Source organism: Trachurus japonicus, chromosome 7, assembly GCF_045865225.1.
Source record: "Trachurus japonicus isolate A0001 chromosome 7, Traja_1.0".
NCBI lineage: Eukaryota > Metazoa > Chordata > Actinopteri > Carangiformes > Carangidae > Trachurus > Trachurus japonicus.
The window spans coordinates 2,757,333-2,780,788 of record NC_140913.1 but is presented as its reverse complement, the minus strand read 5'-3'; the positions used below and the strand labels follow the sequence as shown (position 1 = coordinate 2,780,788).

Below are 23,456 nucleotides of genomic sequence, written 5' to 3'. Positions count from 1 at the left end.
ATCAAACATAGACATAGACATGCCCCTCTGCTTGCTGTTGAATTGTGTTTTTCTTTACATTTCTCTCAAATTCTCAGCCTAGGCTATAAATTTTATAGCCTAGGCTGAGAATATTTTATATATATATAATTTAATTTTTTTATATTATATATATATTTTTGAGGAGTTTATTTAATAAACTCCTCAAAAATAGTTCAAAAATATTTTTTCAGTCAATCATTTCTCCCCTTTAACAATACCAATTGGTGTTGTATTTTATATTGTTGGACAGCCTGATTAGTCACCTTTGCAATGAAGTACAACTTCTTGGATCGTGCATCCGTGGAATGAGCAACACAGCTGAACATGTGGGTAGCGCCTTAAATCCCTCAAACAGAACTTCTCATCATTGAAGGCGATATCGATGCAGTGAGATATCGGAATGAGATTCTGAGTCAGTGGCGATCCCATATCTCCAGGATCTGGGAATATAAACAGGGGAATATTGCAGGGGATTTTGGCACATTTCTTTGGGAGCTTCCCACACGTTTAGCTGTGTTGCTCATTCCACGGATGCATGATCCTTATAAGTTGTACCTCGTTTAAAAAGGGACTAATCAGGCATTCCAACAAAACAGTCTAAAATACAGCACCAGTATTGTTAAAGGGGAGAAATGATTGAGAGAAAAAAACATTTTCAAACTTTTTTTGAGGAGTGTAGATGTCTTTTTACATTTTACAATTCAAAGGATGGGAGAGTTTGTCTGTCTCATGTGGATGCCGTTAGCCTAGCTTAGCATAAAGACTGGAGACACAGAGGTAGGCTACAGCGGGAGCGTACCTATGTTCCCCGGGTCCTATGTAGAACCCTCTTTTTGAAAAAGGGTCCTATGTTCCCCGTTTTTACCAAAATGGGTCCTATGTTCCCCGGTCGCAGTACATACTGGGGAACATAGGACCCTTTTTCTGAAAAAGGGTCCTATGTTCCCTGCTGTTGCCGGTCAATGGACTCTCTCTACTTATCTGGACTCCATGTATCTGGCCTGTCTAGCCTCTACCTGGTCTTTTTACTAAACTTAACCAACTCCTTTCTTCATTGCCTAAACCCAACCAATGGGACAATTCCACTTCTCACTCAAAGTCACAACTCAACTTCTCACTCAAAAATAGGCAAAAATCTGCAAAGTCACAACTTGTAGGCTACCAAGAGGAAGCATCCATCAAGACCTAGCTCTGATACAGCTCAGCTTCCAACATGGCGTTCTGTGCGGACATCATCAGCCATTTTATGTCCCAGTCGGCCAGTGGGAGGGGCTTCCAGACAGGAAATGGAGGAGATAAACTGAAGCATCAAACCATCTCAGCCTCTCTGTGCCTGCTTTCACCCCCCCCCCCCCTCTCGCCTCGTCCTCTTTCACCCTTTACCCCCCCCCCCCCCCCTCCTATCTATTAAAACATTAACAGTGTGTGCCATGCGTTGAGATGGTCTATAATTCCATCCAGGCCGTTTTATAAGGCCGCCTGCTGCTCTCGCTCTCAGACTCATATATATCCTGTTCCTCAGAGGAAATGGCTGCTTCCCCTCTCGTTCTTATAAATAATGTTGATGTTAAAGTGCTCTGCAGCAGAACAAACTGTATACAGACAGGACAAAGCTGCTCTTATACACACTTGCGTCATTACTGAAAAGAAAGACATCTCAAGTTTGGGTTGATGATTTTTGAAAAACATATTTTGTCTTAATGAGATAGAGGGGGGCAGAGGATCTAGGTCCCTGCTGGGGCCACCACAGACCAGGCGCTGGCCCCAAGACTGTGCGGTGCGTTTCAGTTCTCCGACTGAAACGCACCAGAATCCTGTCATTTCCACCGATGGCTACATAGATGCTGCGGCTGCAACTGTACACTGCGTCCTCTGAAGGACGTGGCACCTGAACTGGGACACAGCTACCCACAGTGTCCCCGTTATTTTGGTTTTCGCTGGAGAAGAGACCAACTTACAGTGAAAAACAAGCCATAGGTGCAGCAGCATTATCATGACAAATAGTTACGTTTTGTTGCAAGGCGACATCTAGTGTTTGTGGTAATTATGGCATGGTAAAAGGAAAGAAAAAAGCGCTGCGACATAGTGGCACCAGTTGATGTTGCGTCTTTCATCCATGACCTTCTTTTTTTTTTTTTTTTTTTTTACAATTTTTAGTCTTGATCTGCAACAGCCACTGTAGGGGCACTTTTACCATTTCATATCAAACGGCTGTGTGGTTGTTCAGATTGGAGGAACTAGGCTTAAAGGGATAGTTCACTCAAAATTGAAATTTCACTCATTATCTACTCACCCTCATGTCGACTAAGGGCTGGGAGAAGTTTCAGAGTCCTCCGTGGCTTCTCTGAGTTACAGCGGGGCTCCGTGCAGCACTGCATGTCCATATAACGGTTGCAAATGGATACCAACTGTCTTCATAACAAAAAGACACACCATTTGGACGAACCAGGAAGAGGAGCTTCCGCTGCAAACAAGCTTGAAATATAGACTTATTGAATTTTTTTTGGAACAATTTCGCATTTTGGGGCTTCAATACAAGAGGGACATTACATACGAGCAGCATGGAGGTATTTGGATGTTTTTTGGTGTGTCTTTTTGTTACGAAGACAGTTGGTATCCATTTGCAACCGTTTTATTGACATGCACTGCTACGCCGAGACCCCCTGTAACTCAGAGAAGCCACGGAGGACTCTGAAACTTCTCCCAGCCCTTAGTCCACATGAGGGGGAGGAGATAATGAGTGGAATTTGAATTTTGGGTGAACTATTCTTTTAACAAGTCGACCCAAATTGCTACAAACCATCACAAGACCAACCAGTCTTCCTACAGCACCAACCGTGGATTAATCCACCAATGAAAGTAGTCCCATCAAAATGCACCGTTTCCTCCAGCTTGTTTGTTAGAAGCTTTAATGATCAGCGGTTTCAGGAGAAGACTGAATGCTGTGCAGGGGTCAAGTGTTAATCCACCACCATGTGGTACAGTATCTCCACCGTGTCCAGTATGAACGAAGCTTCTCCGCCTCAGGGCAATAACTCCAGCCTCGGTGTGTTGGTATTTCACGTGTCAGGAGGTAAAGGCTGCTGCTGGCCTCGGGATTGAGCAGCAGCCATTTTTAGACTCAGATTGTTTTCAACAGTGTTTTGTGTATGTGTGTGTGTGTAATTCTTTTATTCATTGTGATGCAGGCTGCACCACAGAGTGGTCATTATGCACATTGTATTAAACATCCTGCTCTGGTTTATCTGCTGTACCCACACACTGTTTTCCAGCTGTCCGTTAAGAGAACATCTATGTGAGATATGCAGCTCATCAATGGACAAATGAAAGATTTCCCCAGTGACATGTACTATTAATTGTTGAGCTGAGAGCTTTCTGTTATCAGAGCACCTGGAGGAAGACGAGGATTATCTTGAGTCCAGACACAAACTGTCGGCGTGTTTCCTGGCAGTGACTCTGAACCAGCTCCAGTAGATTATGTTTCCCCTCACATATATTGCTCCTAGAGATGCTGCAATAGGTTTATGATTTCGCTTCCAGTTTATTTGCTCAGTGATAAAACACAGGAGCAAAGCAATAAAGGAACATGATGAAAAACAATGATAACCAAACTGAAGAAAGAGAAACAAATGAGCAGAGCGGAGCGCTGGGTGAGAAGAGGAGCGTGCATCGGGGAGGGGGTGGGAAAAGAAAACAGACAGAGGAGAAAGGAGGAAAATTTGTTTCATACTAAATTTGAAAAATTTTTGAAACTTGATTATGATGCTGTTACATTTTCAAAGCACAGGACACTTTAAATCTCCACTACAACAAGAATACAACTGTTTATCAAATCAAAAAAATCACAGGGCTTGGATTTCCCACATTATTTTAAGGAAAGGCCCAGCACACATTTATAGCGACGTCTCATAAAGTTTAACAGTGACAGTTCCGGTAATGTCGACATTAACAATGTTAATCCACAGACAGGAAACAGTGACGTTACTGAGGTGAAGCAGCAGCTCCAACATGAGTCTCAGGCTCAGAAAATAAAACAGAGAAATGAGCTGCTGGATGTGTAAAAGGTGCTGCAATCAGCTGATGCCACAGAGTCACCACCAGATGGTACAGTGTTTAACACAGAGCAGCTTTAAAAACAAAGACTGTGATGAGTTACATGAACAAATTACAAGCTAAGCTGCCCCCAATGAGCAGGTAGATTTTATATTTTTTATTTGACAAAGTTCTAATTAAGTAAAACAAAAAACAAAAAAAGAGAAGACAAAAGATGGGGAGCATGAAGATAAGAATATCAAGGGAGCCACTAAAACAAAGACTGATGGAGCTCAAAGACAAATATCAAAGAATCCATTCAACTGGAGGAGATGTAATTATCTGACTTGTAGTTCACCCCTTCAAGACCTACTTTTAGAGACTTGAAAGTTTTGAAACTCAGAGTTTGATGTGTCAAACTTGAGTAGAACACATCATTGACAACATGGATGTGGACCTGTCTTACAAGGTGGATTTTGCATGTTCTCCCTGTTCCTGCATGGGTTCTCTCCAGCTTCCTCTCAAAGTCCAAACTAGGGCTGGGTATCAATTCAAATTTCAAGAATCGATTCGATTCCGATTCTTAAGATTCAGAATCGTTTTTTTCGATTCGATCTGATTCAATCCGATCCGATCCGATTCGATCCGATATCAATTTGGGTTAGTGTTATTAAAACCGTTTTTTGAGCTGTTACCTCATTGTCTAGTTATGTAAATATTAATACCTGATTGTCTAGTTATGCAACATATTAATACTAGTATTAAATTAATGAAGTAGCCTATTGGTAGCCTATAAGACTGGGGAAAATGGCAAGGACCAATCCCAGAATGTTGATAGACTAGAAAATTACAAACACGCTGTTACTGAACAGATCCAGGGCACCTGCAGCAATGGATTGCTATTGGGACAGTAACCTGGTGCATTATTAAAAATATGACATGAAGAATTCACCCAAAAGCTGTTGCTGTTGAATACAAAAGTATTTTAATTTTGTCATGGCCATTTGGCCCACAAACAGCTGTGAACGTGGGTTACGGCCGACAGTAACTGTACCGTTCCTTGTAGGTTTGTTGAGCAACTCCTCCTCATCCTTTTATCACGTCCGGTCGGATGCTACAATATATATATATATATTAAAAAAAAATCCTGTCTAAGGCATTGGAGAAGATTAGACTTAAGTTACATAGATGAAACTGGTCAGTCGATAGGGCTTAGTCCTCCATGTATGAACTATAAAAGTGTATGAAGATGTCTGGGTAAATTTGTGCATAGGGATTTGGGAGTTGAGGGGTACCTGTATGGTATGTTTGGTATGTATGTTGAATATTTGGGGGATACTATTGGCAGTGTGAACCCAAGACCCTTGTCTCGGGATGGTCATTATTATTTTTATTTTTATTTTTTATTATTACTTATTTATTTATTTCCATTATTACTGGTGTATTCTTTGGACATTTGTTAGTAGAAGAGGAGAGGGACAAGGGGACTTGACACTTCTGTGTTAATTAATTGAACTGTATGTGATGTACTTCCCCCTTTATGTTCAGAGACTAAATCCAGCACGGGGAAGGGGAGGGGAGGGAAATAAGCCAGAGGGGTGGGGGTGGTATGGGTGGGATAAGGGTGGGACAATAGCTCACATGGTTATGACGTACACATTTTGTATACGATGTATGGTGGTATATGTACGATGTATGGTGGTATATGTATGATTTAAGGTGGTGTATGTATATATGTCAATTATGTAGCTGTGAATTTGATTTAATGTGGGCATATTGTAAAAAGGGCGGGGGGGATGAAATAATAAAAACTTGATCACAAAAAAAAAAAAAAATCGATCTTTGGACGTACAAATCGATCTGTAGGAATTAAGATGAGAATCGATTTAAAATCGATGGATCGATCTTTTCAACCCAGCACTAGTCCAAACATATACTCCTTAGACTGAGTCAGACAGTTTGATTTGTACAGCCCATTTTTACAAACCGTTTGTCTCAAAGGGCTTTACACAGCATCATAACAACATCCTCTGCCCTTAGACCCTCACATCCACTGAGGAAACACTCCCTACAGTCCGTCTTTATCGCTGATGCTCGGTGACTGATGAAAACACCAGAGGAAGAAGAACTTTCTAACAACTGTGCATAAACTAATTTGAACATGAGTCGACTGTTTCCATGTCCAGGATGGAGACGGACCATGGATACATCAAATCAAACAGTGAGTGGATGTTTGATGTTATCTGTCCTGAGTGCTTCTTGGATGCATTAACACTCGGTTTTTTTGAGATCAGATCTGACCAGGATGACTCAGACTAAATGGGGTCTGGATGACAGCTTCACCAACCTCCAAACCCTGGAGATCCTCCTCTCCACAAGTCATGAGTTCAAGTAGCAGAGATCCAGTGCAACTGTATACAGCGTCCAAAATGTTAAAGTGGTGGAGTGTGATATACCTGCAGTAGCAAGAAACAGTCTATGGACATTTCATGGAATTACCAGCAAAAGACTGATTTGTCATTGGGTTTATTTATGCAACACTACAAACAATCATCTGTTAGACCTATGGTGGACTAAACATTAGCACTTCTTTCATGTAACATGCTAGCTCATTCCGAGCCTGGCTACTCTCCATTAAGAAACGTTTACTTCCTGGTAGGTGGATACTCTGTTGAAGTTTAAAACTGTTGGATCTGCCTTTAATTAATCACTAACCTTTAGTCGTGACATACAGTACGTCATGTGCCGGAACACAATGAAGCTGCTGCTCGCTGTAAACAACGACCGTCCCCTACTGCAATGAGCTGAGCAAAGTGAGTGTGTGTTAAATGTCCGTGGATGACAGAAGCGTCGCCACAACGGAACAAATGGCTTCGCGAACATCCATCCAGCGCCATGGTTAATGAAATACAACTTCAAACTTAGCGCATAACCTCAGCCACTCCCTCTGTTCACTGATTGGTCAATCTCAGAGAGGGTAATGAAGGGAAATGGAAACTGAGAAGAAGTACGTAGGTGTGGAGCCAGGCTAAGCTTAGTTTCTTTTCTGTTTGGCCTTATAGGGAGACACAGGAGGGACAGCATCCATCAGGCAGCCTTACTTGTTCTGAAGCATTTCCTTGCTGTAATGTTTACAGGATATACTCAGGATAAGAGTGAGGAAGACCGACAGGGATCAGATCCACCAGACCAGCATGACAGAGCCTGGCTGGTTGTCAATCAGCCAACAAAAACAAACAAAAAATGTGTTACAATTCTAAATACAAAGTTAACTAGATCGAATATTATAATACTTAAGTTAAAGGGATAGTTCACCCAAAATTCAAATTTCTACTCACCCTCATGTTGACTAAGAGCTGTGAGAATTTTCAGAGTCCTCCGTGCCTTCTCTGAGTTAAGGAGGGGTCTGCGTAGCAGTAGTTGTCCATATAATGGTTGTCAATGGATACCAACTTTCTTCATCCAAAAAGCCACACCAAAAAACATCCAAATACCTCCATGCTGCTCGTCTGTAATGTCCCTCTTGTATTGAAGCCCCGACATGAGAAATTGTTCCGCCGGTCAGTGCAAATCACGCGAGATTTCAGGAAGAGCAGTGAACCGAGACACTGGGAGCTTCCGCTACAAACAAGCTTAACAAGCTTTTTTTTTTTCAGAACAATTTCTCATGTTGGGGCTTCAATACAAGAGGGACATTACACACGAGCAGTATGGAGGTATTTGGATGTTTTTTGGTGTGTCTTTTTGGACAAAGAAAGTTGGTATCCATTGACAACCATTATATGGACAAATACTTTTGGGTGAACTATCCCTTTAAAGACACCCTGAAGCAGCTCTTTGAGTGATATAGAGCTCTGCATGATCATGTGTTTCTGGTAAAAACAGGAAGATAGGGAGGGTCATGTCACAGATATTGATTGCTGTCTACAGAGCTAATCACGTTGAATGTTGGTTGACCTGTTGTGGGACTGTCTGCTGCTGCGGACGACTTCTCTACCTCACCTCCACACACACCTGTGGACCTCGGTGATGAGACGGATAAAACTCGAGCTGAAAGTAGTGGTGATGCTGCAGCTCCATGATGATCCACAGAACAAGTGAAGCAGAAAGAGTTTGTTACAGCTCAGAGGTAAAAAAAAAAAATCAACAAACAGTTTTAATTGGACACAAAATAATAAGACGGCCCTCGAGTGCAGGATGAGTCATGAAACATCTGAAGTTGTTTTACAGGAAGAGAAAATACATCCATTTAAATGCAGAAAGACTCGGATAATAACTTAAATAAATGAACATGTTGATACAGGATTCAAGCTGGAAAAGACTTTTTTCACTTCATGTGGTCTTTAAAAATTTAAATTCATCTTATAAATAGATCCATCATTAAGTTCATGGTTAAAAGATGAAACAGAGCTATAGAGATCATCATTTATATACATACCCATAACAATAAATTAAATATTAAAATACATTGTGCTCTGCATCAAAGTGATCGATCACAACCTCTACAAACCTGTTTACTGTATTAACCTGCCACTGCTCCACTGCTGTTACACCGACACACATCACATGCAGGTTGCTCACATACAAAAACCAGAGCTGTCTTATTCTTTATGTAATGATTAAAAAAAACAAAGAAAGGGAGACAATGGCCCTGGAGCTCCTCCTCCTCCTCAGGGTCTTTTCATCAGGCAAAGGGACAAAGTGTTGTGGTGGAGAGGAACTAGTGTAACGCATTTTCTTGGTCTTGGTCTCGGTTTTGGTCGAGCTGGACTCGCGATTTTTTGTCAAGACCAGGGGAACCCGAAGTGCTGTGATTTTTTTTTTAACTACAAATGTGTGAAATTCCCAAATTAAAATGCAACCAGTAAAGTCTTTTATTTTGAAAGTGTTGACGCTGCCACCTACGTGCCAAAGAGGAGAAGAAGAGGGACATACGAGGGCAACGGCTGTGGCAGAGATGTCGTCGACGTCATCAATCATTCAATTTTCTTATTCAAACCACAAAGAATGTATCTGTAGCTGTTTTCATTCCAGGTGACGGTAAAAGTTCTACGTCGTCCCAGCTGTCTCGCCGAATGTCACTTTACAAATGTTACACTTGGCAGAGTGTTTTTCTTCCCAGTTAACTTAAGCCTGGTACAGGTACACACATAAAGATAATCTGGCTGGTTTTGGCCCGATTTTCCTCCTTCCGGACGAAAATCTGTAAATTATTTTATGCCTTTTAATTTAAGATTATCCTATAGGATTATCCTGTGGTGTGAGGTGTGTTAAGAGTCAAATTCTCCCGACAGTCGGCTCGGAAAACAGTCTGAGCCGACTGTCGAAAATATTAAACATGTTCCATATTTACGATCGTCGGCCCTGACCGTTTTTATCAAAAGTCGTCTTGTTTGTGGGAGAAGCCGACAGGAGTCAGCGACTGAAACAAAATGTGACATGAAATTGAATGTCGCCAATTAAGACGTGAGCTGACTGAAGAGCACAAGCATAACAAACCTACATTAACTCACCACTTTTAAAATGAATCATTTGGGGAAAAAATACAAAAAATGAATGTAGGCCACAGTACATTTGTTTTGTTTTTTCGTCAGAGAATCACCTTTCAAGTGTTGATATGTTCTTCATACATTGGTTGTGTGGTTGACTGTTTATTCTGTTTGGTCTCGGCCTTGGACTTGGTCTCGCCCCACCTCGCGGCTGAAATACACTGGGAACGGCCGCGACGCGAAACGTGTGTCGCGCCGCGCGACACCCGCAGCAGCTCGCGCCCATTCAGTCAATGGAAGCTCCTCCACCGGCCATGTGAGCGACGCGCACTCCAGCGGCCGTCGCGCGGCGTCTCTCTTCTTTTTCACGACGAGTCTATTTTATTTCCTCGTGGCGTGGCTACGCGGCCCTCCAACAGGTAGAAAACTACAGAGAACTGTGTATAAAACTAATATATTCCGTTTAAAAGTGATTAAAATAAATGTCTCATGTACCAGAGGCAAAGCCAGTAGCAGTGCAACATTATGGGGTTTGTTTTTTTACATTGTGGATCCATGATCGTTCGTGTAGTTAAACAGTTAATTGATACCACTTAATATAGTCTGCACTTGCAAACCCTATAGTCAGCAAATTACCTGTGAAAAGGTACTGTCAATCCATTTTAACAGGAAGGATGTAAAAATGTGTTGAGATACATGAAGTGCACTCATTTACTGCAGCTTGACAAGGTGAAGGTGACAGCTGCAACAACAAACACAGTGAAGCCGTGTCGCGTCACGTCCGTGCCTGGTGTAGCAGGTAAAAAACTCTGCTCCGCCCTGCTTACGTATCGCGTCGCGGCCGTTCCCAGTGTACTCCAGGCGTCGGTCTTGGTCTTGACTCGGTCTCACCCCCTCAAAGTCTTGGTCTTGTCTTGGTCTTGCATGCTCTGGTCTTGGTCTTGACTCAGTCTCGTGTTAGGTGGTCTTGTCTTTATGTAAAGCACACCGAGTTGCCTTGGTATGAAATGCGCTATATAAATAAAGATGCCTTGCCTTGCTTACAACACTAAGAGGAACGGACCAGCCGGTCTGTGCTCCAACCTGCGCTCTAACTCTCAGCTTTGGATAGGACAGTGGCTACGAGCTGCCAACAGAAATTTCATCTTCTGAGTGGCTGGGTTCATCGTTCAGATGTGAAATGTCAGGAGTGTCGTGAAGCTTCCAGGGTTGATGGAGCCTCAGGAACTGAAACCCTGAACATCTGCAGACCCACGAAGCTCTGACAGAACGGACCAGCGGCGTGTCGGTGTGTTGTAACAACATGCCACGGTGGCACAGAACCACACTGCAGAGACGCTGCAGCGGTGTGATGTGGAGCTCTGGCCTGTGACTGGTTCCCAGCAGCGGATCTTAGTCCCACCTGCACCAGATGTCGGGCTCTTCCTCGCTCACTCTATATCAGCAGAGGGAATCACATCAGTGGTGTGTCAGCACACCAGAGAGGGAGGCTGGTCCCCTGTGGGAGGCTATACGGCCCCACAGTTTTTGCTGACCCACCACCCATCAGCCTCCACCCACTGTCTGAGCTCAGCAGTCCTCTGGTCTGGTCTGGTCTGGTCTGGTCTGGTCTGCAGACTCCTCTGAGGACCAGGAGAAGGAGGCCTTGGACACAGAGCTGCTGAAGTAAGGATGTGAGCTTCAGCTGGTCAAACAGACTTAAACCTGAACTCTGCTGCGTGGCAACATGAAGGAGTTGAAGTTTAGGTCTGTGTGATCGGGGGAAATACTTTTTCCAAATCACATCTGATCACAGAGACGACATACTGATTGGAAAATCTGTGACACTGAATTTTAGGTCTTAATTCAACGCTGCATGTTCTTTTTGATACTAACAAGAGGGGAAGAGAGAACAAACAGAGGGATACTCCCTAGAAGGAAACAGAGAAGAACGGAGAACAGAGAGAGGTGAGGAGGAGGAGCAGGAGGGGGAGGAAGAGTAGGAGGAGGGGCAGAGGGGTTTGTTTTGGCGCCTGGAGAATCCATTTGGAGGACTGCCTCTCCCTACTGATAACTAATGGACCTGAAGACTGAGAGGAGGAGAGGAGAGGAGAGAGGAGAGGACAGAGGAGAAGAGAGGAGAGGAGAGGAGAGAGGAGAGGACAGAGGAGAAGAGAGGAGAGAGGAGGGGAGGGGAGGGGAGGAGAGGACAGAGGAGAGGAGAGGAGAGGAGAGAGGAGGGGAGGGGAGGAGAGGAGAGGAGAGAGAGGAGGAGAGGAGAGGAGAGGAGAGGAGAGGAGAGGAGAGGAGAGGAGAGGAGAGGAGAGGAGAGGAGAGGAGAGGAGAGGAGAGGAGAGGAGAGGAGAGGAGAGGAGGACTTTCAGAATAAAAGCCATCAGTTTTCAGAGCTTAAAGTAAGTTGCATCAACGATCTGTGAAATCAAACTCACTCCTGTGGCTCTGCACTAAATATCTCAGCTTTAATAGTTCAGCATATTTAACCGCAGAACTACAACTGAATGTTTGAAAAAAGCTTTTAAAATGATCATAAATTATGAATTAATCTGAACTGAACCAAGCATTTGAAATAATCATGATATTGATTTCAAGTCATATGGCTCAGCTCCACCTGAACCGTTTGATGTAGAGATGATTACACATGTTTGAACAACACCCAGGCTCCTGCAGGGCTCCCAGCTACGCACAGCATCACTTCCCAAATATGATGACATCACAGCGGGTCTGGCTGCCAAAGACTCAGAGTTTTCACTCTCCTGCTCTGTACACGGCAGTAGAGCTTTGTTCCTGGTTGAAATAGCCAGAGTCAGCACAGAGAGCTAGTTAGCATGAGCTCCCGTACCCAGCAGGTGGGCGGCTCTGATACCAAACACACACCTGTCCGCACAACGCAGTGGGGGGGGGGGGGGTCACTGCAGGTGGAGCTAATGCAGCAGCTCATCCCCAATCCTCTGCTTGTTTCAGTCACTCACCTTTCCTCATGGAGACGCTTTACATTCAGTGCAGAAAGTAAAGTCGATTTTAGGGATGTCACCATTACTTGTTTCACAATCAACACGTTATTAAAGGGATAGTTCAACATTTTGGGAAATTGGCCCATTGCCATAATCGCTATAGTCATAGCAGTAGGTACGTTACCTTTAATTGTCGGTGCAAGCTATTTTTAGAAAGGCGGAGCAGAGCCGCGAGCTGCTCAGAGCTACGCTACAGAGGCTAATGGGATTTCTTGGTTTCCCTCATCAAACTCATCAAATACACAATCCAACAACTCCAAAACGCTCTGGTGGACAAGTTGTGACCTGCACATTCACCACGCTATGAGATAATAATGGAACATTACGAAACAGAGTTGTTTTCAAGGTAAATACAGAGACTGCTTGCTGAAAAACTGTCCCTGAACGCAACGCGCATAAGCGGTTTTGCATGAATTTCCCTCTAAAACAACTCTGTCTCATAACGTTGTGTTATTATCTCATAGCGTGGTGAATGTGCAGGGCACAACTTGTCCACCAGAGCGTTTTGGAGTTGTTGGATTGTGTATTTGATGAGTTTGATGAGGGAAACCAAGAAATTCCTTTAGCCTCTGTAGCGTAGCTCTGAGCAGCTCGCCGCTCCGCTCCGCCATTCTAAAAATAGCTTACATCGATAAATAAAGCTAATGAACCTACTGCTACGACTATAGCGATTATGGCAATGGGCCAATTTGCCAAAATGTTGAACTATCCCTTTAAGCGCCACGGTTAACTGATCCTAAAGGGCGGGGGTTGCAGAGCCATTGCAGAGCCCTTTGGTTATTGTTGCTACAGTACGTCTGTAAATTTTTCGCTCTGAGCAAACAGTTTTCAGCAATATTTGCATCGATTCCAAAGGAAATATCAGGAAATTTCTGGAAAAACTGTTTTGAGATATCAGAGAGAAGCCGTCAGAAAAGTCTTCAATATAGTTTTCAGTTACGCGACCCGCGCAGCTGTGCTCGTATCACCTGAACATCTTGCTGCCGCAGCAGCAGCAACAACATCTTTCCACATATTGTTGTTCGTCGTTCTCTCATCATGTGTCAGTTAGTCCACAAAAGCAAACGTAATGACTCACTGTTAACTGGAAAGTTAGTTGGCTCCTCTGACCTACTGCTGCTCATAAACGTAGCCTGCAGTTCCTAGTGAAATGTCTATGTTAGGACAATAAACACCGCCGCCTGTTATAATGATAGGGAAAACCCTGCCTTCACCTCCCAAATGACAGCTGTCACACTGCAAATTACTGTTAAAGCAGAAGTAAGCTGAATGTTTGTGTTAATATAAGTCTTAAATAGTTGTATCTTCCGACAGCAATCACTTCTATAGAGTGTTTGGTCTGAAACACGGGTCTGTCAGTCACTCTGCTCTGCTGTAAGCCGAGGAGAAAACTTTCCTTGTATCCTACAACCTTTATCCAATGAGGAGAGAGAGCGGCATAAAGGGGCAGTCCTCTCTGTGTGTGCAGCCAAGGGATGCGCGTGAATGTGGTGACGTAGGGACGAGGACGGGGACTGCTAACTCCATTGGCTGACAGGAAGTTAGCCAAAACCACCGCTTACCGATCGCTTACTTCTGCTTTAATAATTGGTCATATGTTAAAGTAACATTGCGGAGTTTTTCGGCCTTAAAATAATGTTTCCAGACTCATTGCAGTGATAGAAAAATGGTTAATAGGATGAATGGTGTTGCCGCTGCAGCCTGAGCAGGGTCGCGTCGGCTGAAACTGCACTATGTAACTTCCCTGCACGGGTACGAAACACCGCCCCCCCTCCTCCCCCCTCCCCTCTGCGTCGGAGAGAGACGTGGTGGGTAAGAGCGAAACTACGGTTCTCCTCCGGTCGTCGTCGCCGCCGCCGCCGCCGCCCCCCCGCCACCCCACACACCCCCTCCCCCCCTCCCCCGACCACCCGCCACACAGTCTCCTTGCAAACATGTGGGAAATATTGTCGTTTATTAATGGGAATAGACGCTGGATGCGCTGGCTGATAAGTTTCGTTTTCGTTTTTCCCCCCAGACGATAGCGCTTCTCAACCAGATGGTGGAAGCACTGAGCTGAAACTCCGCAATGTTGCTTTAATAGATAACATTTTGTGTACATAATTAGTAATGTAATTATATTTTGAGTATATTTGATTTTACAGATTCATAGTGTTGTGAAATTAATTAATGCATAATAATCATGATAATCGTAATACCGCGATTATTTCTCTGACAATAATCATACCAAGAAAATCCATCATGGTGACGTCCCTAGTGGATTTATCACCCAGTCTGAAGTCAGCACCCTGAACGACGTCGTCTCTCTGTAATAAGTCAGTGTGAACATGAAACAGAGCAGCACGGACACACACAACACAGTGGAAAGATGTTTGTGAACTTGTACCGTCCACAGCTCATGGGCCAAACCCAGCCTTAACCTGCAGCCTCCAGCTGAATATTAACTATTTATCCCGACAGAAACCTTCTGTCGTCATTCAGCAAAACAAGCAGCCCTTCCACCTGCACCACAGTCTCACTGCTGGAGTCATTCACTTCCATTCACACGCTCCCATTCACACCCTCTCAACTCACACGTTCCCCCTCCATTCACAGACAGGTAGGTGTATGGAGTCATATAGGGAGGAGATGCTCTGTGTGTGTGTGTGTGTGTGTGTGTGTGTGTGTGTGTGTGTGTGGGTATGTGTGTTGAAAAGCAGTATGGTGGTTCGGACAGAGCTTATGGCAGATTCCTGACTCACTCTCTATTTCTGATGTTTCCAAAAGCTCTTTGAACAACAGATAATGGATCAGAGCTGGAGAGCTGCAGGGTGAAGGCACCATCATCATCCTCGCGCACACATGCACACATATATACGCAGAAAACACACACACACACACACACGCTCTCCCATCCACATGGCAGCAGAGAGTGTGTGTGCGTGGGCAGCAGCAGGGTGAAGATACACCACCGTGCTCGAGAAGCAACGTGTGGGAGGCAAATAAACACACACACACACACACAGAGTTTTAGTTCTTCACACTTCATCTCTTTTCATGCTGGAAACATTAAAACTCTCCTCCATAACCAATAATAACGACACATCCGAGTTCCGACACGACGCAGGGCGATTACAGCACAGAAAAACACGCTTGCGTTGCCATGGCGATGATATTAACAGTGGCATGTTCATCAGTAGCAAAAATAAAAAAAATCTGTTTAATGTCACATATCACAGCAGTCAGCAAACAGCGCCGACATTAAACCCGATATTAACTCACCCGAGCGTGGTCATGGTGACGATGGTGTACCAGAAGGAGGCCGGGATGGAGGTGAAGGTGGATCCCTTGGTGCCCTTCTCGGCGTAGAACATGACGGTGGCGAAGATGATGATGGCCATGGTGAGGGAGAAGAGCAGGAAGCCCAGCTCGGAGGCACAGCTCTTCAGCGTGTAGCCCAAAATCCTCAAACCCTGCGAGTGACGCGAGAACTTGAAGATCCTGAAGACGCGGAAGACCCGCAGGGTGACGAAGGCCCCGCTCACGTCCTCGTTCTCGGGCATCACCAGGCCGATGTAGTAGGGCATGATGGCCACCACGTCGATCACCGACATCACCGAGCGCATGAACTTGCAGCGGCTGGGCGCGGCGAACAGACGCATCAGGTACTCGAAGGTGAAGATGAGCACGCAGGCCGTGTCCATGCAGAAGAAGGCCAGCTGGTACTTCTCCCCGCAAGGGAGGTCTTTGACGCTGCCCTTGGGGGGCCGGCAGGGGACCGTCTCCACCACGTTGGCGATGACCGACACAGCGATGAAGAAGCCGGTGACGTAGTAGAAGACCAGCGCCATGGTGGAGGTGTGGGGGTTCTCGAAGGCTCGCCACAGACGCTCCCTGGAGGTGCTGTGGGGGGGCAGGGGGGCGTCCATGGCCTCGTTGGCCTCCGTGTCTTCTGCCAGACGCTCCTGGTTCTCCTTTTTCCTGTCCCGGTATTCCTGCACAGAGCGGGGAGAGGAGGCCAGGGTCAGAACCAGGTTAGCAACAGCTTCAAAGACGACTCACACGCTCCGTTTACACCTGGCATTAACATGTGTTTTCAGTGATTGGATAAGATCAGATAGAGCTTGACCACATGAAAGTACAGGAGTAAACAGCACCCAAGACACATTCAGGACAGACTGTGATCCGATTGGCCAATCCACCTCTGCTCTGACCACATTGAACAAAAGTGTAAACGGTGATGCATCCTGTATCCGCATACAACTACGTGGGCAGAAATTCTTTTACTATTTATTTTCTTTTTTAATTTACCCGCGCAAATATGTAATCGGATCTCAACCGGATCTAGGGATGGGCATTTCGAATAATTTTCTAACCGAGTATCCTAACCTTGTCGTACCCGGGTAACCGAATACAGTAATAAAAAATAAAATGACGTCATGTCTGACGGACAGAGCGCAGCCGGGGCATAAATGCGCTCTGACCGTCAGACAGTCGCATCACTGACACACAGCGTCGTCAGACTAAATATCAGGTGGATAATAAGAGTAGAGACTGGAGTTGAAGATGCACATATGGGGCTGATGTGCATCTTTATGCTGGGGAATAAATGCGCTGCATCGTACGCTCTGAGCTCTGAGCGCAGCGCATTTATGCCGCGGCTGCCTTGGAGGAGAAAACTTTTTTTTCTTTTTTTTTAATTATTAGCGGTGCTTATTTATTATATTTATTTATTAACACCAGGTGTCCAGATACAATCTGGATACAAGGATAGGAGATGCATGTCAAATGGGATATTTCAACATTTTATAATAATAATAATAATAACATATAATTATGTAACATTACGTGACATGAAGCAAATACTCAGAACTACTGTCACTGTCACTCCACCCAGCAGCCATGTCTGAAATGTAGTTTCGGTTACGTATTTGCCTCAAAAACAACTCTGTCTGGTAGCCTAACGTTCCATTATTATATCATAGCGTGGTGAATGTGCAGGTCACAACTTGTCCACCAGAGCCTTTTGGAGTTGTTGGATTGTGTATTTGATGAGTTTGATGAGGGAAAGCTGGAAATACCATATGCCGCCATAGCATTAGCTGAACAGCTCTGCCCCGCCGATCGAAAAACAGCTTGCACTTACAATCAAAGGTAATGAAACCTACTGCTATGACTATAGGGATTATGGAAATGGGGGAATTTGCCAAAATGTTGAAATATCCCTTTAATGTGTAAACGGGGTGACAGATTCAGTGTGCAGTAGTTTGTGCATGAGAGTAGAGATCACCATGGACTCCACACTGTGAATCTGTTAGCTACAAGGTTAGCTACCAGTTGAGCGAAGAGAAAAGTTAAAGGCCGCCCTGCAGAGGAGCGGTTAGACTTTCCCTCTGGTCTGTGGTGGGGAGCAGCACTCACTTCTTATTTATCAGATTTATCAAACTCAGTTATAACTGAGTAACAGATAACTTCATCATCTGGAGCTGTTAGCCCTAAGCGTCTAGCAGCTAGCATTTCCTCCAGCACAGCAGCAGCAGCCACATAAATGCTACAATTCTATATTTACTTTAATAATCAAACAAATTATGCCAATCATGTTCACTGCTCGACAGCAGTTTGTGGCCTGACAACTATGGGTTTAATGGAGATGGAATTCTCCTTGTTATTAAATCAGTAGCTGACACAGATGTTGTTACACAGATTCATTGCAGCCACCTCCCTGATTTATATGAACTGGGGGCTGTTGACATCGTTAGCAAATTACCAGAGTCTCACGAGGAACAGACACAGCTCCTGACTTTGTGCCGCCCCATTGCAAAGGATGGTTTCCCATTAGCTAACAGCAGCTAACCTTCTCTGATAGGGTTAGTTGCTGTTAGCTTGTAAAAAAAAAAAAACAAGACTCTGGGCTGAATTTGCGAGTAAATTTAACTCCAGCTACCGATAACAAACAGAATATCAAACAATAGAAATATCCCAGAATTAAGTTAAATATCCTCCTGTGCTGAAAAAAAATCACCAGATGATCCAGAGTGACTGTGAGCCAATATAAATATTGGCAGATACATACATTAAAGGAGGCATCCATAAATCTATAAAAGAAAATTTAACTTTACATTTTTCTTTGATAGATTTATGGATTTGATCTTTTGATTTGCCCTTGTTCGTTAAGGTTAGCTGCTTGTTAACTGTTAACAAGAAGGCAACAAGGAACAAGGATCAATTCAAACCACAGTGAGTGTTGGGAAATTATATATTGTCAATAATTGTTTTCACTTTGCTTGAAATCCAAGACGACCGGTCAGGAAAACAATAAAATCTGTGAAATTACTAGAGGAAAAAAGGATTTAAAAACTAAATCACATTGACTGTTTGTTGTGGGAAAGTGTGGGGGAAGTGTTGAGTAGCTAAAAAAAGAAATCCAGAAATTAGAATCAACACGATGGCGTCTGCCAGATCTGAGGAAATAAAGGATGGTCACTCATTCATGAGCTGGTGGATGGGTCTGGTAGAAGGGTATAAAAGCCTCTGAGGACAAGGCCGGTGCTGAACAGACAAAGAGAGAACAGCAAATGATTTGCTGTTCAGAGACTGAGGGGGGAACAAATGACTGGTTTATGACTCTAAAGAAATCACAGGGTTTGCAGCCGAGATCAGTTAAGAGGCTGATGAGCTGCTGCTGTTTGAGGAAGATCCTCAGTCAGCTCCTAATGAGAGTCGGCCTCAAGTCTGAGAGCAGCACTGGTTACTAATCCCCTCACATCCATCAGCTGTTTTACATATAGTCATTTGGCTGATGATGCTGGTCTCCAGAGAGAACTAATGAGCAGCATCACCAACGACCAGTAGGAGAACATCAAAGGTCAAAGGTCACAGGACCCACGAAAGTGCAACATAAATGATGCAACCCATCTGAAATAGAATTGGGTTGCCCATTAACTGTGTGAAGGGCAGAATTTGGGCTGTACAATAGATACAAAGAATTGAAAATAAGTCTTATAATTTAACAGGAATGAAGAAAAGAGCAACTTTTACTGTGAAAAATTCTACAAATGATTAGTCAGAAGAAAATCTGGCGGTGTGTTTTTCTTCCTTTACAGGGAGGCTGTATTGTTGCTGTAATAGCACTATCATCAAGCAGATACATACATTAAAGGAGGCATATTATGCCACTTTTCCACAAATTAAAATAGTTCCCAGTTGTCTTAAAGACATGTTTATGACATGCTTTGGTCAAAATACCTCAAGGATCAAACATCACAGCTCTTTTCATCCTCTCTAAACAGCCCTGTTCAGAACGGCTGCTTTCAGTGTCTGTCCCTTTAAATGCAAATGAACCACTGCTTGCCCTGCCCCTTCTACGGGTACCAGGTAGGGGTGAGATTTTGCATATCTGAAACCTAGTTTACTGTAATTACAGATTATTTTGTCAATTCTCACATTTTGGGGCCAGAACGCAAGACAAACACCTATATGTATGTTAAAGAGCCTTCAAAAATCGAGATTTCCATAATATGTCCCCTTTAAAAAACTGAAGCCAAACATAACAGGCTCGACATCTCATCAGTAAGAACCTAAATTTGCCTCCAGTTTTAAATGCACACACTGTGCAGCTGAGGTGTCCAGAGTAAAGAGGAACAAACTGTTCAACAATGAGGAAAACAAAAGGTCAATAATCAAGTTAAATCACAAACGAGAAGATGCCACATGGATCAACAACGTCTCACGTACGGTGTACATTCACTGTACTCACGCCTCAGGCCCAGTTCATAGCAGCAAAAACATTACTTTTTTTTTTTACATTAGACAAAATTACACCTCTGATTGGCACAAAGCAGAAAGAAAATGATTCAACCACCTGTTTGATGCTCAACTGCAATGAAATATAGCAAACTGCTCTCTGCATGTGACGATAAATAGCTTGAAAATTGAGATCAGGAAGCATCTGATCAAACATCTGATGATATGTGAAACTTTCTGCCGTCCAGATCTATGATCCAGCTCCTGTTTCTGTGTTCAATCTGTATTTGCAGACATTTAACAGTCCATGATGATTTGTCAGGACAGACATTATCACTTACTGTGTCTAACTGGCTGCTCCAACAGATTTTATTTTAAAGATGTTGAATAAATCTTTGTGAAAATGAATCAAGCAAATATGCAAAGCACATCTCTAAGTCTTTTTCTTAATTCTGCTAAAACAATAGACTGTGAGGAAGCTCAGACATTCAGACAGCAGCTTTACCTCCATGCAGCAGTCTCCGATGATCTCCGGCACGATGCCGTAGAAGGCCAGCTCCTCGTCGAAGGCCTGGATGCACTCTTGTCTCGGGTAGTGGAGCTTCCCGGTGCGGTAAAAGTTCAGAATGTGCCGGAACATTTCCGGGTCCCTGTCGAAGAAATACTCCTGTGTGTCTTCATTGTAGAAAAACTCCTTCTCTGAGGAGCCCAGCAGCGTGTCTGGGTACCGGTCCAGAGTGTTCTTCCACGTCTGGACAGGTGGAATACAAGAGGGATCAAACATGTTTTAATGTAGAGGAAGGCATTTGACAAAATGACATTATATAGATGATCTATTGCTGTGGGGAATAGAATATAAAATTTTCACACCACACTAAAAACACAAGCTGTATTTGAAAGACTATGGGACGGTGGAAGCACTGAACGGCCACCAGCTGATGCTAACAGTCACGTAGCGCCTGTTTTATGCCTCCTGTTATTGTTTCTTCTATTTTTAAAGCATTACTGTATGTTTCGGTTTTTCTTTTTTACCTTCCAGCTGCTGCGTGTTGTTTTTAAAAATCAGGACAAAGTCACAGACCTGACAGGAACTTTTTCTTTGTGCTGCCACGGCAGCAAAAAGTGCAGCAGAAAGCCACCAAATCTATTTTTGTTCTGCAGCCATTTTGTTATTATTTCTGCCCAGATGCACATCAGTGCTCTGATTAGACCCTCACTGTTTACAACCTGCAGCGGCTGAAGCGTCGGGAACCTCTGAGTGGAGCTCTGGATTTAATAATCAAATGTCAGATAATCAGGTAGTGAGCTCATAATACCAACATGAGGTCAACTACAGGTCCCAGAAAGCATTGCTGTGAGACAGCCAGGCTTCTGCACCCTGTTGCAGGGTGGTTTATTTTGGAACAGTCAACTGTTGGACTGCACATTACAACCCTTGATATGAGCTGCTGAGGAACATGGGGAGTTTAGACTAAACCCTTGCTAAGTGTTTATGGAAGGAGTGTGACATAGTTTATGAGCTGTGTGACATAGTGAGATCAACATCCATTTACCAAAGCCTGACTTTGTTAATTCAGGATTATCTGTATCTCTAAGACAACGCTGTGTGACATTAAAGGAATAGTTCACCAAAAAAATGAAATTCAGTCATAAATGACTCACCCTTATGCTGATGAATACTCCGGAGTAGTTTTTTATTCCTCAAAGTGCATCTGGAGACCCGGGAGGCCGGTTCATAGTCCAACGAAAACTTTATATGAGACTAATAGGGTCCGACACAAAAAGGTCCATAAAACTACACAAAAACCATTAAATATTCCTCCACACTGCTCGTCCACTGCAATCCTAGTGTCCTGAAGGGATGTAGTCCAGAGTTTACTGGAAACTACCTCATTGAGGACATTTTTACAGAATTGAATTTGCCTGGGGCGCGATCTCGTGTTCACACGATGCACGCGGACATGACCGGACTTGCCTAAATGACGTTGTTTCGAGTAAACTCTGGACTACATCCCTTCAGGACACTTGGATTGCAGTGGACGAGCAGTGTGGAGGAATATTAAATGGTTTTTGTGGACCTTTTTGTGTCGGACCCTATTACTTTCATATAAAGTTTTCGTTGGACTATGAACCGGCCTCCCGAGTCTCCAGATGCACTTTGAGGAATAAAAAACTACTCCAGAGTATTCATCAGCATGAGTGGGAGGCAATTTCATGTTGTTGGATGTAAATTTAACACAACTACGTTTCACCCTGAGAGACGACGTCCTTGTTCTCAGAGTGAACGGAGGAACCTGCGTTTTAAGTGAAGTGAACATGTTAAACCGCGATCAGTAATTCATGACGGTAACGGTCGCAGTAATGTTCAGACACTTGTCGACCTCTGAGGTGGGGGGGGGGCTTTCAAATCCACACACACCCCGGGGCCTGATTCTCAAAGACTGACTAATCTGCTGCACAAAGCAGCTCAGTCCTGACAGTGGTATAAGGAATTCTAGATACATTAAGAATTTTTCAAAAATGAATAAAAAAATTAAAAAAATAAAAGGCTGCTGATGAATCACTGTAGAGCATACACACTGGAGGGGGATTAGTCAGGAAACAGACATCTTTAGGATTTACACTCATGTCAAACTGAATCTACTAGGAGCAACAAGCTGCAGGACCTTCATGTTGAAGTGGGAGGATTACACATTACACATTACACATTACACATTCACTTCACTGTGACTTTACAGAAATGTATCAGTGTCACTTTATCACATTGATGTCTAACAAATGGTTAAAAGCATCCTGAGGTTAGGGTGTGGAGATGTCTTCTACAACCACACTCTGAACCTTAACCACACTGTGGTTTTAAAAACGTTGGCACTGACCGAGTGAGAAAGAAAAGCGATGATGAAAAATGACTTTCTTCCTCTTCGAGTCAACTTCTCCCACTGCATCGCTACTCAACGCCGGCACGGAGAGGTCGACACTGAAGCAACACTTGTAAAGAACAACTGTGTCGCATTTATCTCACAATAAAGGAGTAGAGTAAAATCGGTGAGGATACGATACAGCACAAGATACAGTTTGAATTTAGGCTTTTTATCTGTTTATATCTGATCAACCCTGCAGTCTGATAATCTCACAGTTCAATAATAGTTACATCAATAATACGGTTACTAAGCATAGAAAT

At 43.8% G+C, this 23,456-nt stretch overlaps 1 protein-coding gene across 1 annotated transcript in view; it reads right to left on the bottom strand.

Moving 5' to 3' along the window:
• kcnd1 (potassium voltage-gated channel, Shal-related subfamily, member 1) overlaps nucleotides 1-23,456 on the bottom strand; it is a 90,892-nt gene that overhangs the window by 65,297 nt on the left and 2,139 nt on the right. The window contains exons 2-3 of the mRNA XM_085780801.1: nucleotides 20,781-21,026; nucleotides 15,815-16,527 (exon numbers count right to left, since the gene is read on the bottom strand). Coding sequence (XP_085636927.1) covers nucleotides 15,815-16,527; nucleotides 20,781-21,026 — 959 coding nt within the window. The remainder of the gene's footprint in view (nucleotides 1-15,814; nucleotides 16,528-20,780; nucleotides 21,027-23,456) is intronic.